The sequence below is a fragment of the Xyrauchen texanus genome, unplaced genomic scaffold (genome assembly GCF_025860055.1).
Source record: "Xyrauchen texanus isolate HMW12.3.18 unplaced genomic scaffold, RBS_HiC_50CHRs HiC_scaffold_619, whole genome shotgun sequence".
In the NCBI taxonomy this organism is placed as follows: Eukaryota; Metazoa; Chordata; class Actinopteri; order Cypriniformes; family Catostomidae; genus Xyrauchen; species Xyrauchen texanus.
In genome coordinates, this window is record NW_026266598.1 from 8,827 (window position 1) to 25,000 (window position 16,174).

The 16,174-nt window shown below is 35.9% G+C and overlaps 2 protein-coding genes across 3 annotated transcripts; both read right to left on the reverse strand.

Annotated features, from left to right (window-relative positions):
- Positions 1–1,968: 1,968 nt before the first annotated feature.
- Positions 1,969–5,136, reverse strand: LOC127642440 (homeobox protein Hox-A11b). Of its 2 annotated transcripts, none has more exons than XM_052125056.1 (2): positions 3,862–5,136; positions 1,969–3,113 (listed from the first exon to the last, which is right to left on the reverse strand). In XM_052125056.1, exons 1-2 carry the CDS (start codon positions 4,469–4,471, stop codon positions 2,881–2,883), a joined length of 843 nt encoding a protein of 280 aa, XP_051981016.1. In that variant the 5' UTR covers positions 4,472–5,136; the 3' UTR covers positions 1,969–2,880. The 2 variants fall into 2 exon arrangements, with proteins under 2 accessions (XP_051981016.1, XP_051981015.1); XM_052125055.1 differs by having other exon boundaries at positions 3,826–5,136.
- A 5,418-nt stretch (positions 5,137–10,554) lies between these two features.
- Positions 10,555–12,354, reverse strand: LOC127642439 (homeobox protein Hox-A13b-like). The gene is made up of 2 exons (XM_052125054.1): positions 11,691–12,354; positions 10,555–11,344 (listed from the first exon to the last, which is right to left on the reverse strand). Exons 1-2 carry the CDS (start codon positions 12,316–12,318, stop codon positions 11,103–11,105), a joined length of 870 nt encoding a protein of 289 aa, XP_051981014.1. The 5' UTR covers positions 12,319–12,354; the 3' UTR covers positions 10,555–11,102.
- Positions 12,355–16,174: the final 3,820 nt, after the last annotated feature.

Genomic DNA, 16,174 nt, shown 5'->3' on the forward strand with positions numbered 1-16,174 from the left:
TGTCCCGGGGATATTTTAGCCTAGTTAAAAAAGCAGCCTCTTTGATGTCGTTCTGCTACTGCTATAGTATTAATTCATTTGAATTGATACAATATCATTCCAAACTTCTCTCTCAGATTGTATTTACATTTGCATTTACTTTTATAAGTTTTTAAAGTTATGTTGTAAACAATATGAATAGTTTTTACGGTTATATTTGACCATTTATTGCAATCCAAATTCCAATACGCTTTCAAACAACAGTTCAAGGATATATCTGTACAAAGCATTATTTTTCTTGTAATTATTATAATTCATATGGAATTTAACATTGCGATTGAATTGTTTTGTAGCTAGCAAGCTTTTTTACTAATGGCACAATCAGTGTAATGGAGGACTCGGGTTAAAATAGCTAGGCTATTGAAAAATGCAAATAAATTATTTTCTGTAATTTTCTTTAACGCCAAGTTGTCTTTGCATCGGTAATCATAAAAGTTTTATTAATGATTTGCAGTGATCGTTCATTTAAATAAGAGAAAATGTCACCATAAGAGACATCAAACTTTTTCTGATCACAAAATAAAAAAGTCTGCCAATTATTTATCGTGTCAATATTTTTGGAATAACATTCAATGAATCAGGGAATTAGAAGACGGGCGCTGATTGAAAAGGTTAATGGAATTTAGGCAATATAGACTAAGTTTGGATTTTCATATTACACATCACAATAAGCATTTATTTATTTTATTATTATTATTTTTTAGAATATTTCTGTTTTTAGATAGCCTGCAAAACCCCCTTTTGGAATAAAAATATATTTCCAAAACCTGCTGTGAGGCTGTCATCCATCACTTTTCCAATAGTTTCGTGTCTTTGGCAACTGTCAGAAGCAAAAAGACATAACACTGGGATTGATCAATCTACTGCCAGTGGTAGGCCTACTGCTTTGCAAATAAAGCTTTTTGTAGGCCAAGCATATGCTACATTATTAATTGTAGACTATATGTGTAGGGTACGTTTTAAACATGACATTTTTATCTATAAAATTAAATAAGCCCAATACTTTTTACCTGAAAGCGCGTCTTTTATAATCACGAAGACGTTGTCCTTTGCCCGTCCACCAAGTAAATATGTTTCAGCAGGGATTTTAGATACACGGCAATGACATTGATCTAAAGTGCGCCGCCCAGTGGGCACAAAATAAATCGTTAGAGCAGAAAAATAGTGAGCAATCCATCCGTGGTGCCATGATGGGACTCTGAGACAAATGATAGCGGAAAAGTCCGTGAACACAAGCTTCCAATGGTTCTAGCCGTTGTTTTCTAGCTCTTAGTCACAGTTAATAACCTTGGTTCTCAGACAGTTTATGGCACCTCACTCCAATTCTACAAATGCTCCAGACTAAGACGGGTTTTATGACCGAGTTGCTGCAGCAACTCAACTGGGGGATGTGCCGTAATTAGGGCGAAATTCCAGCGAGCCTCAAAGGATGCGCGCACCACCAGAGCCATCACGTAAAGCAGTTGTTATTATCTTATGGTCGCCATTGTTTATTTGACTTCTGAGTGGCGTAAGCGATATGAGATTTGAGTTATATCGACAGTGAAACTGTACAATGATAGGAAGCACCAACAGACTGTTTCTTTTTCATTTTGAAGACAAAATCTAATTAATCTGAGTTGAATTATGAATACGTTTTGCCTAGAAGTTGTGAGGCATATACAACTTTGGAAATAGCTATATAATATGAAACCTACACTGACTTGTAGACATTGAACAGTTTGTTGAAAGGCCGTTTGATTCATGGAGACATACACCGCCATTTTTTTGGGCAGTTCCGTAATGGATACTAGGCATTAATAACTGCAACCACTTGATCCTTGTATCAAAGAAAACACGTCGAGGCAATAAAACGGAAGATCCATCAAACATCTGATCCTACTCCAGGAAAAAGAGAGAATACACAAGAAATTTCAAGAGACTGATTTATATAACACTGAAGAAATGTTATAAACACGAGATATTATGAATGAGCTCCTGCAACATCAATATAAGGTCTCAACAGAAAATGTGGAGAGTCAAAGAACTCAAGTAGAAAATATGATTTTGATTGGGGTTTTTAGAGGTCTCAGCTCTCAAGTACTGTCCATGCAGGTTCAGTTATTGCATTTGCCTTAAACGTTCTCTAGAACCTTAATTGTCTCACACAAAATAAATAGGAATATCTTTGATTTCGACGACATTTCTATAAGCAAATGTCGATTTTACTAGAGTATGCGCAGTACAGTAAAGAGGCCGAATACCAAATATACACCCATTGAAAGTTCACACAATTCAAGTATACGAGAATTTAGCGCGTAAGACGCGTCTAGTCCCCAGTAAGCATAAAGGCGTATACTAATGAAGGGTGCGATATTTACTAAAACACGAAAAAAATACAAAATTAAGAATAGACTAATAATATAAACCACATATAAGAAACAGTATTGGTAGTTTAAAATTCACCTTCTAGCCTATAGTATTTGTCTCGCCACAACATTTTGCCACCCAAATAGATGTAAGAATACTTAGCGCTTACTTATATGCTATATGACACATATGCGTAAACGTTACAGATCTTGGTCAGAAAATAATAATAATAATAATAAAATTAATAATAATAATAATAAACCCTGTAACACTTAATACAATGGAGATCTAATGACCATACTATAATAACAACAACAACAAATGTATCTTAATTTCAAATGGTAACGATTATATTGAATATTAATTTATGTTCATATCGATGAAAAAGTCTGTCAGAGGAATGAAGGTCACAGCTCGTCCCGTAGAAGCCTGCCGGGATGTGCATCGACGAACTTGAAATGAACCATCTCTCATAAACGATTTCCCGACAGTCTAAAGCAGAGTGTTCGTGGTGTAATACTGCAAACGGTCTCTGTTTAGTTTCTTTTCTTTCATCCTTCTGTTTTGAAACCATATTTTGACTTGACGGTCGGTGAGGTTGAGCATTCTGGAAAGCTGTAGCCTTTTTTCTTTGTTAATGTAAACACTGAAGAAAAATTCTCTCTCCAGCTCTCTGATCTGATACTTGGTGTAAGGGCACCTCTTTTTCCGTGTCTTCTGACCGGCTGAAATATAAAGAAGAAAGACTGTCAAACGATTTCCCCTTCAATTATATATTACTAAGACATTTATAAAGACTATTAAGTTTGAGTATTTTATGCACCGGACTGCCGTTTTCCATATTTCTTCCAAAAACTCTTGCGGTTGGCTTAGTAGCCTAGTAATGAGTGAAATAATAATAACAATAATACTACTGTTTAGCAGTTCAATTCATAATTGAATTATACATCGAGTCACAATGCTGCAATAGCCCACTCAATTTCATTTGATAATAAGCAACATTTAACGGAGGCAAAAATGCCATATGTAAAATGTATAAATTCTACACAATATAGAAGATTTGCCATTTTATTATTTTTTTTTTTTTTTTAGAAGAGAACATTCAGAACAATACATATATAATGTTTAAAGTTCCCTGACGTGCATTCGGAACTAAAAGAATGAGCACAGAATTTAATAAAAGGGCACAGGATTAAATAGGGTCGTCATTAATGAATAGCCCAACCTGTGATGAGGTACTGCAACACAGACTTTTAAGGACTTAAAGGGAAATGGCCTATCATTCACGGCCAATTTCAACTTCGAGCACGTGATCTTGCGTTTATAACAAAGTTTTGTTAGGGTAAATATACAGGGCCCTCCATAAACCTTATATGCTTATAAAACAGCATATAAAACCTTTAACAACAGCACGTCAGATGAGAAACTTTCACGTACTGCTGTTGCTGTTGCTGAATTTCTGTTCGTTGTTACCGGAAGATGACTCGGGGCTGCTCGTCTCTTCGCACCGCTCGGTTTCATCCGTTCCCCGACAACTGTCGCTCCCTGAATCAGCGGGCGGAGGCGCTTTGCTGGTTGCCCGGTCCACCGGATGATCGCTCGACTGATTTTCCACGTTCCCGTAGGCTGACTCGAAAAACTGATCGAATGCTTGGGGCAGCACTCCGTTCCTCCCTACGCTGCCAAACATGTTGGGTGTGTGGCTCGTGTTAGAGTGGTAAAGAACCGAGTTGTTTTTCGATAACATGTCCCCCAAAGTTCCAGGATTCGACAGGCAGTCCCTGTGCACCATGTCTTCTGTCGTGTAGCAGTGTGGCAGATTGCCCCTGGAGTGCCACTTGCTGGACGTGTCAATGGCATAGTCCCTGAAAGAGACCTCTCTAACGGTCTGAACCTGTGGCAAATTGGTCGTGGAGTATGAGTATGTCATGGGGCATGAAGACGGGGTCTGGGGCAGAAAAGGAGGAAGACTGGAGAATTCCGTTCCAGACACGTAATAAGTACAGCTGGGCAGATACATGTTAGACCCAACGGGTACCCGCTCATCAAAATCCATTATGACACTTGGTTGGGCACGCCACATCCATAGTACTGCCTCGCATCGTTGTACAGGACTGCTTCAGCTTCAGTGGCTTTGAAGCAGTTCCGCGGAGCTGAGATTTTGAGACGTGAGCTGACGTGGAGATCCATCTCCATCCATTCCAGAGAGCGCCAGTCATGTGACCAAGGGCAGAAATTGACATGTACCTCTTAGTACCTCTTAGAATATTGTATGCCAACATGTGCAAATGTTCAAGTAGAGGAGTGAGATGATACTTTCATTGACGAACGTGTGCATGCAGTGGATTGCAGCTGGTTATCTCCACTCTTTGGATTGATGGACAAAGCAATCCGCATGCCCAATAGCCAACACGCCTTACTAACATACCTTGGCTTATGGTCTTCATGGATTTGGGCACAAAGATCCAATGCATCTGTAACTGCGATATGCAAATCGCCGAACGCTTAGAATTTGATTTCGCAAATGATATCGCTCAATGTTAATTGTTAATGGCATTTGATAAGCTAATTGGAATTTGGCTTTTTGGGAAAATATAATTACTTTTCTGGTCTCTTACTCTCTTATATGTATTTATTTCACGATAGTAAATTAATAATAATAACAACAACAACAACAATAAAAAGCTTAATTTAAAAAGAAAGCCTTTTATGCCATTAGACCGATTGGCGGGTGTCTCGCGGGGTCTAAAGAATATTATTCCCTTTTCCCCATTTTAAACCCTTTAGAAGGGTTTCAATTTAAAAGAGAGATGAAATTAACAAGATGTCTTAATATCTTTTTACAGTTTACGTAGACCTTGACATTACATATATAAATACAATATATATGAAAGTGCCCAACCGATCATACGAATTAGCCCAATTTAGAAAACTCGCACGAAATCTGACGATTTCGCCGTGAGTGTGTGTTGAAGCGCCATAATAATAGTGGGTTGTAGGCTACAATATGGCGCTCAGTTAGAAGTTCTAATAACACAAAAATAACAATTAATTTGGAGGGTTTTGTATGACTATAGCCTACATTTTAATATTATTACGAATAACTACAGAAGTAAGCTTATACGTTTCGCCCTATGGGTGCACACGTTCTTTTGACGTCTTTCAACGGACCTTTGTACGTTTTAGCGCCTTTTAATATTTGTTTCAAACCTGCATCTTAAACTAGCTATGTTATTTTTTTTACACAAATAGGCCTACTCAAAATGACACCCGAAATTGGCTATTGGGCTACATTTAAATTCTCGTATCCAGGAAATATATATATATATTTAAAAAAAACATTGATTTAGGCCTAGTTAGGCTGGCAGAATTGCTATGTCACGGGTTTGTCTTACTATTGTCATGAAGTGAAGCGGCTTGAAAATAAAGTTTAGGCCCATAACGTTTTAACCTTAACAAGGTTTTATGTCCCCCTTCGAATTACGTTGGCCTCCACTGTGAACAATAGCCGAACATGTACAAATGCATTAGTTGGCTGTAAAGAAAAGAGAGAGAACATGATAAAAGTAGCTTTTTCAACAAATCCTAACAATGTAGTATAAACAAAATCACACAAATTTAAGGCTGGCATGTTGCACATTGAGCACGCACCGTCAGATTGGGGATAGTTTACATTTTTCCTTTATCGATACTGTTTATTAGGGCTTAGGCTACTTAAAGACTAATCTTGAGCTGGGTTGCAACGCAAACTAAAAACCAGTCCGTGACAGACGTGGTTTTATGGTGCTCTTGGTATCTTGCTCCAGCCATTGTCAGCTCAGACAAGCCATGGCCGTCGTAGAGTGATCATGAGACGCCACCTACTTGGAATTCGTGAACTTCAATGAGACCTGAAGTCACGGGTAACACTAGATTAAAGAGAGACAACGACTCCATGCGTGAATCGGGTGAGAGTCACGTTTTTAGCACACTTCTTTCAGATTCAGCTCCATAAGATAAAATGCATATAGATGGGAAGGTCCATTATGCACGATTGGGTCAGTGATTAATATGATTGAAATGCTAAGGGCCTAGTACAAATGCCATTTTGTGTAACGTAATCATAAAGGCCCACGTAACTTTACAAACAAACATCTTACATTTTAAAATGTAGTTCTGGCATATTTGAGAGTGTCTGAGCTAGACCTCAAGTTCGGGGGGAGGGTGAGGGTCACTTGCACATAGTAAGTGGGAGTTTACAAATAGGCCAAAACGCACCCCGGATGAGCTTTAATGGTTTCCACAAGTAATTGTAATTATTTCGAGAAACTTTGGACTGCACAATTGTTTATGGTCCAGTCCGAAAAAGGGTGGGTATGAATTTAAACAAATGACCGATAACTTTTCGCGCTGGCTCAAGTTAACACTTCTTTCTTGAGGAGCACATGCAGTAATTGGTACAGTCCAGGCCAATTTGTCATCACGTCATAGACGCTACTAACAACAAATGCTTATTTATGCTTTTTTCCCCCAATTTATTTTGTAAATCAGTACGTGGCTTTTTAAATCTAAAATTGTGGTGTAAAAGATCGCGCAAAATTCTACCATGCGCATATGAATCTCCCAACACTATAATTACAGTTCCTATTAAATGTGAAATAATTCTACAATTTGCTTACAACTGGAATAAGACACAATATAATTATGGATAATTTGTATTTACAATATTCACATTTGCATAGTTTTTAGAAGTCATTATAATAGAAACAATGCACTAAATATATTTATGCACGTGCAATCCGACAAATTCATTTAAAACCTTGCTATATATTACACAAACAATACTTCCACAAGTTTACTTTGATAATCCGGTTTAAAGAAGGCATTTGTTTGTTATTAGCATTAAAACGAGAACGTCATTTTGATGTGAAAGAACCTGAACATGTGATATTAATATCAGGGGTTGGCGATTGTCTTTTCACTATAAGTATTTTGTCTCAGTGCAGGTCACACTCTTAATTTTTCAATGTGGCGTATTTTACGATTTGCTAAACGTATTACATGGTCTGTGCCGTACAATATTTGTCAGTAGCAAGCTTCTTGGAGACCATGGTAAAAATAGAGGCACAAAAACAGAACACTTTTAGTAAGTGTCAGATAATATACATTTCCATACAAAAATAAAGGGACAAAAAGAAAAGATTTCACTGTTTTTGTGTTTCGATCCTAGTCACTTCGACTGGAGAAAAAGAGCTTGGGTGAAAATGAGTAAGCCCAAACCCAACCTTTGCCTTGCACTTGCCCTCTTAAGTTTCCTGCGTATTCATTTTCAGGCCACACTGTCCTGTGCATTTTTTTATTTTTAGGAATAGTATGTCCAGAATCCAGACATGTAAGGGACACGAACGAGTGAATTCTAAGTAACAACTGTATTAATCTTTGTTGATGTGCTATGAAATGCTAAAATAGCAAAAATAAGTAAACGTTGTAATGTTTTATTACATCTCTTTTGTAAGGCATTTTCTGCCATGAAACATTGCGTTGTACTAATGTTGTAGTATCTATAATATATAATATATAATAAATAATTTTTAGCTTACCAAATTACATTTTTTATATAAATATATTTTAGAAAGGAAAATAAGATACATTTTTATGCATCTGTAAACAAAAGGGAAAATTATAACATTTTCAGCGCAGTAAAATTAATGTTATGTCTAATACATTGTTTACAAATAGGCTACATCACAGCTTACCTATATGTTCTTTTCAAACACATTACTTTTATCCGTTTGTTACTGCAATAGTAACAGGAGAGCACCATCTTATTCGTTGAAATGTTGATGCTTTTCGTATTAACTTTGGTGTTTAGCTTGCAAATAATGTCACAGTGGAAACAATGACTGCATCATTGTTTCAAATACTTCTTATCCCTATAATGTGTATTCTGGCATTAGCTAACGCCATATTCTGATACGAAGGCTATATTCTTCTTAGCATTTCATTTGTCCGATCAGATTAAGTTAAAATAATATGGAGCAATGTTACACACAAAGCCTCTTAATTCAACTTCCGTAGATCATCCCCAATTTGCCAACTGCGCCAACCTGCGACCGTTTACTAAAATGCCATTTCCTTTTGTACCTTTGGGTGGCAGCACAGCCTTGGTCGAAATGCCTTTCTAATCGCAAAGAAGATCCCGTCCGTAAACTTCTCCCCATACTTTCCGTCTGCTCGGACATGTTCTGAGAGCTCAAAGGCTGCCATTCAGATTCCACCGAGCCTTAATATGGTTATTTAGTTTTGACGCAATTCTGAAGACTACTACATAAAAGTGACAAATAAAATTATTCGTACCATTACAAGACAGATTTCTCTAATCTAACGGTATTTTAGACATGAGAAAAATCAGTGGGCTGCAATCGTTAACTTATTAACGATGACATTTCATTAGCCACCAATTTTATTGATGCAATTGTATCAGCCAACAAGCACACAAGCTTAAAAACAAAACTTTGGCTTTATTGAAATTTTTGGCTTTAAGTTTTTTTTTTTCTTCCCCAATTTCAAAGTAGGCCTAACACAAAGAGTCGCAAAGATTACAAGTGAAACTGAATAAAGGGTTTTTTATTAAACGATATGGCCTATTATAATTGATTTGGAAAATGCGACAAAAGCTAAAATAAATTTTATTCTTTCATTAGATTCTGCATTAATTTTTAAGTAATGCTTTAATTTTTAAATTATCTTAGAGACAAAACGATGTCTTGAATTGAATTTAGTTTGAGGAATTTTCATTTTCACCGAGACTTAAAATGTGAGAATGCTTTTGTTATGTACGAGTACATTTATTATTATTATTATTATTATTATATAAGAATTATACATTTATGATATTATATCATAGGCCTGTATCAAAATATACGTATAATGTGCATACTAGATTTGAAAGAATACAGATTGTCATTTGTTGTTATTATTATTATTAGTATTATTATTATGTAACAGCAAATGTTATTCGTCAGTAATTGTCTCAATTTGTTTTTTTTTTTGTTTTTTGTTTTTTTTGGTGCTTCTTTCTTTTTTATTTGACAGGGAAAAAAACTAAACTATGGCTTACGAGAAATACGTGAAATACCTGTTCATTCAGTGTCTGTTTGTGCAGGTAATAGCCTACTCAATTGCCAGGGTTCATCGTCACTTTTATGTCTTTAATTATTCGTGGTTTTCACGAATAATAAATGATTCGTTGATTTCATCAGGACGTTTAAAAACAAAAGACTGTAAAAGTTATTTATGTATTGTTTGTCTTATAGCTACCACAAGATATATATTTACAATACTAGCCTATGTTTTTATTTCTATTGTATTTAAAGTATGTAGCCTATTTTAAGTAATTTTAAATTAAACCGTTAATACTTTTTCATGTTATTTGTTGAATAAACGCATGAGACATGAAACAAAGACATACATTGGAGCAGTTCTATAACGCTAAATTGGGAACACACTTTGGCTGTGTTTAGGCCATGTGCAAACTGAATATCGTGAGAAAATAATTCACGGTGAAGAGAAAACATGCCTAGAACATCAAGCTGTATACTATGTTTAGGACCTTGCAAAGTAAATAAATAAAACATTAAAAAGCTTGTGTGTGAGAAAGGGACAAATGTCTTTATTGGTGTATCACAGATAAAGATACACTAACATATAAGTAAATTATCCTCAAGTTAATATCAGTAGATATTTTAATAGATATTAATACAAACAAAGAATTCTAGCGTTTGTGGATATCTGATTTTTCTGCAATACTTACGGGAGAGAAAAATTAACCGGGGCTGGATGTCACAGCAAAGAGTTACTTGTGCCACTAGATGGCAGCACCATGAAGCTCATGGAAAATGATTGTTTTAAGGACATTTTATTCTGGATTTTTCACTAGGAATTTATTTTACCGTCTGTGACTTGGTCAAAAAGACTTAGACAACACATTTAAATATCCCCGATTAACATATCAAAATGTTTTCCACCGTTTTACTTAACTTACTCTTGGCTAGCAATAGAGAATTAATTAGAACTGGAACTAGGCCTACTTTATATTAAAACGAATCATTTCTCCAGAATATTTTAATTAGGACTATACGGGAACATTTTAGTAATTCAGAAGATACAAATCTGGATACAAATCACTTAGTATGGGAAGATTTATTTGCATATTATCTGCAGTAACACAGGAGAATTTGTACATTTCGCAAGGTGTCTGGAAGGGGCTTTTATTTACAAATATGCTTATGTGGTTAAAAAAAACGTAGGCTAATCTATCATGGCTTGGTTCAAATTAAATTTTCAAGAATTTACATTATCGCCTCCTCGATCAGCGTAGCCTGCAAATCCACAGTCTCAAATGTACAGTTGTGTGGTGTCAATAATCAAATAAAATACAAATACAGAAATTGCCATGGTTTTATCTGTTTCAATGACTTCCTCTCAATGTGGTGAAAATAGTTTTGTCTACATTCCTCTCACGTCTTTCTCTCAAAGACGTCATAGATAAAAAAGAATAAAAAGAAGTGGTGAATATGTTGTTTTGAGCAGTTTCTTCGCCTTTTATCAATATATTTTCACTCCCGCGCATCTGCGCACTGTCTCTTGAAATTAAACAGATGACGGAATGTATTTCAGAATAAATAATGTTTACGGTGCTTCCATGTATACCCTTTTGGTAGCATATTTCAGTTTTAACTGATGCCCTTGTACTTGTTGACCACTTTCTTCTCTTTCACCCGCCTGTTTTGAAACCAGATGGTCACTTGTCGTTCGGTCAGGTTTGTGTGAGCAGATATCCTTCTTCGTTTGTCCTTAGTGATGAACTTATTTGTGGCATATTCTCGTTCTAGTTCCTTTAACTGAACCTTGGTGTAGGGAACCCGCTTCTTTCTCCCTCGACGACCTGAGGCTCCATCGGTACCCGACACACTGTCTAAAGGGTCAGATGAAAACCAAAATATAGTTAGTTGTAAAAGGAAAAAGGTATACAGAAATGTTAATATCCAATGTCAGAAATCAATGTCAGAAATATCTAAACCAGCAAATAAAAATAAATTAAGCGTAGGCCTACTGAAGACAATGCGTGGTATGTAAGCAAATCTTTACTTTATGTGATTTTGTGTGTTGAATAAGGTTACTCATATGGCACCGTGTTTCAAATATTTGGCTATGAATAGGAATTAATTTTACGCAAATAGCAAATTTCCATGAATAGAGTATGGGTACATTTTCCTCATAATGGCGACAAATGAAACTGGAAGGAAATTTGGCAGTTTTACCTTGAATGGTCGATTTCCATAGGGTGTTGGACTGTGTTTGGTCTTTTGGGCAGTACACCGGACTGCTCCATCCGTTCGTGATCGCCCAGGGTTGGTAAGTCTCAACGGGCAGAAGAGTCTCGTGTCTAGGTTCCGCAGAGGCGCTCAGCGCAGGTACGACCGGTACATCAAGGTAACTCGGTACAGGCTGGTATGGGCCAGACGAGTAACCCTGGTAGAAGGCAAATTCCTTAGCCCGAGAAGGGAACTCCTCTCCAGAAACAGATGAGTCCATGTATTTTTCCCCATAAGAGGTGGGCTGCGTGCAGGGCTTGGGCACCCTACACGGATAGTAACTGCCACCGAAATATCCATAGGGCAAAGAAGCACCGGGAGAATTCTGCACGGCTGAACAGGGACTACATTGTTTGACAGTTTCTCCCATGCCCGACCCTGATACCTCACTCGATGTGTAGGTTGTGCTCGGGGCCAAAGAAGACGGGTGGGCAATAAGATTCCTGCACTGATTCGCAGCATAATTTCCTCCCACAAATCCTTCCATGTTTTTGTTCATATCATCCAAGCCGTTGTCATAGAGAAACATCACCGGGTCAATCCAGCGGGAATGGAGGAGTAAAGACGCTGTCATAGCACGCCCTACATGGAGCCTACCAGCTCTTTTAGAATTCCCCAAGACTGAGAGAGAAGCGCTGGATCTGTGGAGTAACAGATACCCATGCGCCCTGTGCGCGTCAAGATCCAACTATTATTGGACGAGCTGAGGCACGTGACATGCAAAGAGGCTGATAAACGTCTAAACTGGAGATAACGCCGATCAAGCAAGACAAATATACCGCACAGAACTGAAACAAAGTGGAAGGATTTGGTCAAAAATAGCGATACAATTCCGGTGATAAGTTTTATCCAAGAGGGGAACCAAGTGGCCTTCCATTGCGCACAGATGGCAACCTCTCTCCATATTATATTTAACTTAACAGTAAGATGAATTGCACATTCGTAAATATATATATATATATATATATATATATATATATATATATATATATATATATATATATATATATATATATATATATATATATATATATATATATACGAATGTAAATAGATGAAAATAAGATAAAAGTCAAATAAATGTAATTAAAAAAAATATATACGGAAACGGATAGCGTAACAAACTCATGATATATCTATAGCCTGTATCCTAAAACATTCGTTTTTTTATATATATAGTAAAAATAAATTATTCTGTCTCACAATTCTGTTTCTCTTCCTATTTGTCTAAATCAGATTTAAATAAATAATGAAAATCAAATAGTGACGTTTATTGATGATTCGTCTCTCAGGAGAAAAAAAAATCACAGTTTGTTGCATTGAATCGTCGACCATTTCGAGCCCATGAAATAGTCAAATACAACACGTCAAAAATCCCACATTATGAAAGTACCACTGTTTTATTATACAATACAGATAGAGTTCCAGCCCAAAATTTGCCAAGACTATTTTAGTTATGAGTTACACACGGCTGGAGGCCAAGGTCAAGTTGAAAGTTGCAGCCAGGGCCCTTGTTGTCATTGAAGACTAGACCGTCTGACAGGAAACGACCACACATCTCCGGCTGTATTGTAAACAGGAGCACAAATACTTTTCAGGTATTGCTTGTGCTGCCACCGGTTCAGCATGAGACTCTCTTGATCTTGTTTCAATTACAGTTGTCGTTATTTGGTGCGTTAGCACGGAGGTCATGATGAAGTGATCATAGTGTGAACCAGCGAAACAAAGGCAAAGGCATTGTTTATTTAGCATTATATTATTATTATTATTATTATTATTATTATTATTATTATTATTATTATTGTTTCAAAAGCTCCATCTTTAAAATGAAATTAAATAACTGCATAATAAATGTATTTCAAATTTGTAAACAAATTTAACCCTCCTAAATAAGCATAAATGCGACAAAGATGACCGGCTATGATGAGAAATATTATCTGATGACATGTTCCATAATAGTCTTACATTTCAAATTTTACAGAATATATTCCAACAGAAAATGTGTAAAGATTTCTTGTTGCTATTAAATTAGGGATCCCTTCATTTTGGACTGATCCTTTAATTTCCCATAATGTCATCTTCAACAATGTCTGTCTTCTGGGTTCAATTTTTGTAATGGATAATTGGTTAATACCCCTAACCCTAAAATAGATTCATTTAGTAATAGAAATTACTTCGCACTACAGCATAGAGGTCCTCTGAGTTTATGAGGGTAAAGTAATTCTCAACAGAACAAAGGCGTTAACCATAACCCTTTTGGAACAAATGGGTCTAAGATGACATTAGATTCCAAATAAGTCGAAAAGCTGCTTATTGGGTGCAAAATAAGGAAGGATAAACGACAGAAGATTATTAAGGAATCAGTGAAGTTTTAGATACGCTCTGTTCAGCAGAACACGCAGGAAATAATGTCGCTGTTTGCGTGGAAACACAGGCACGTTAGGCGCCATGTCCCTTTTTGATCTTGTTTAAGGTTTCTCAAGCTATTAACGTTCAGTGCAGTCTGTCACATTCACAATAGCTGAAACAGAAAGTCAATATGGAGACAGACGGGTGTGAAAAGTGCATGTTTAGTGCACTAGACATATGAGTAAAAATACTTGCCTCGAAGGCCCCATTTTAGGAGAGCCGACGATTTATACAGGTTCTTCTGTCATTCCTGTTTCTTTCATCCAGATTATACTATCGTAGAAATTGGGTATTTTGTGTTAAACCTACTCTAAGTTTAATTGTAATAGGAGTAGGAGTAATCCTAGTTTAGTAACCAAGTTATAATCATATTATTTGAAAATGTATTTAATTAAAGAGAACATTGACGCTATAAGTGATAAGCTTTGGGCACTGTAAGATTTCTGAAGGCGAGTAACTGAAATAGACAGTAACAATGATTCTCAAATCAATATTATACCATTGAAATCCCCATATGGACCTAAAACATTCGATAAACGCGTCTGTATTATTCGGATTATCTGAATACTTGAAATAAGATTGATAAAGATAATCCGAAGCTTAAAATGCTCTCTCAAAAACAGAGCAATGAGTTGGATCTGAGCGATTGAGCCTATTTAAGAGAGTCAAAAAACAGGTATTTTCGCCTTCTGTTCTGCGATCACACCAAAATCAAAGTCGGTGCTGCTGTTCCACGTTACACACAAATTGAAGGTGTATTTGAAAGACTAGTCCATGAGTAATTTATTCTGAATGCAACATTTTAACAAGAACACAGTAGGCTTCACCTCTCACCTGCATACCTGCGCTAAATATGTAGTAGGGCCTACAGTAGCCTAATATCTAATTGCAGAAATATATGCTTATTTTTATTCTGAATTATTAATTATAATGTTCGGGATTTGTTGTGTATATGTAATTTGAAATGACAATTACTATGACCAAAAGCAATGTCTAAAATAATTTTTCCAGTATTTTTTTACACTATTCAACAACATATAAAATAGCCGATATATTAGTACTCAAGCTTTGACGTGATACTGGATTGAGATTCTTTTGAAATATAGTTGATGTATTGTCAAAAGTACTTGTAAAAAATTCTGCATAATTTATAAAAAAGTGGCGTTTTTTTGCATGCAGTTTTGTGAATTATTTTTGACCAGGTCCATTTAAACGCTACCTATTAATCGAGTGACTAGTTAACACAATTGTTCATTGCCTTTAATATGAAAATCATGCACAAAAAAAAAAAATAAAATAAAATATTAAAACCGTAAAAACTGTATGAACAATTCATATAATCCTCACCCTGTGATTCAATATAACTCAGACTAAATCTTACGTGAATGATATAGACTAGCCCACTCCATGCTGACTTTATTCTCAGGCTAATATTTTTGAGATTTAAAAAAATATATAGCTGAATTTGTTCGTGCACTTTATAAGTTTATTATAAGTATATATGAATGAAATCATCTGATAATAACTTAAATGTAAATATTTTTACTTTAAGATCAGAAACCTGATGTCCAGTTTAATGGGAAAGTTATGCTACTGTGGGTTTATGACTCCCAATTTACTTTACTGATGCTGATAAAATGCCAACAAGCACCTTTAATAGAATTAAGAAATGTTTAGCCAAACGAATAATCCAAAAAAGCGTTTTTTTATTAGTATTTTATTTGTTGGTCAGAATGTATTAGCCTATATATTTAAGTAAGGATCACATTAATGTTTCTCTAGAATGTTTTTAATAGACAGATCATGATCCAAAGTCCAAATCCGCCACAGGCACAATTCCGCGTTTGTCTTTCCGAGCAGTTTGTTTTAGTCACATTCTACTTTTAGTTTTACACGATAGATGGACCTATAGCAGCGAAACACGTGCCTAAATATTTCCCTTTTTACGCTCTAAAAGTCCATTAGACTGTCACTTATTATACAATTAAATGCAAAAGAAAATATTAACCTAAACCAAAGGA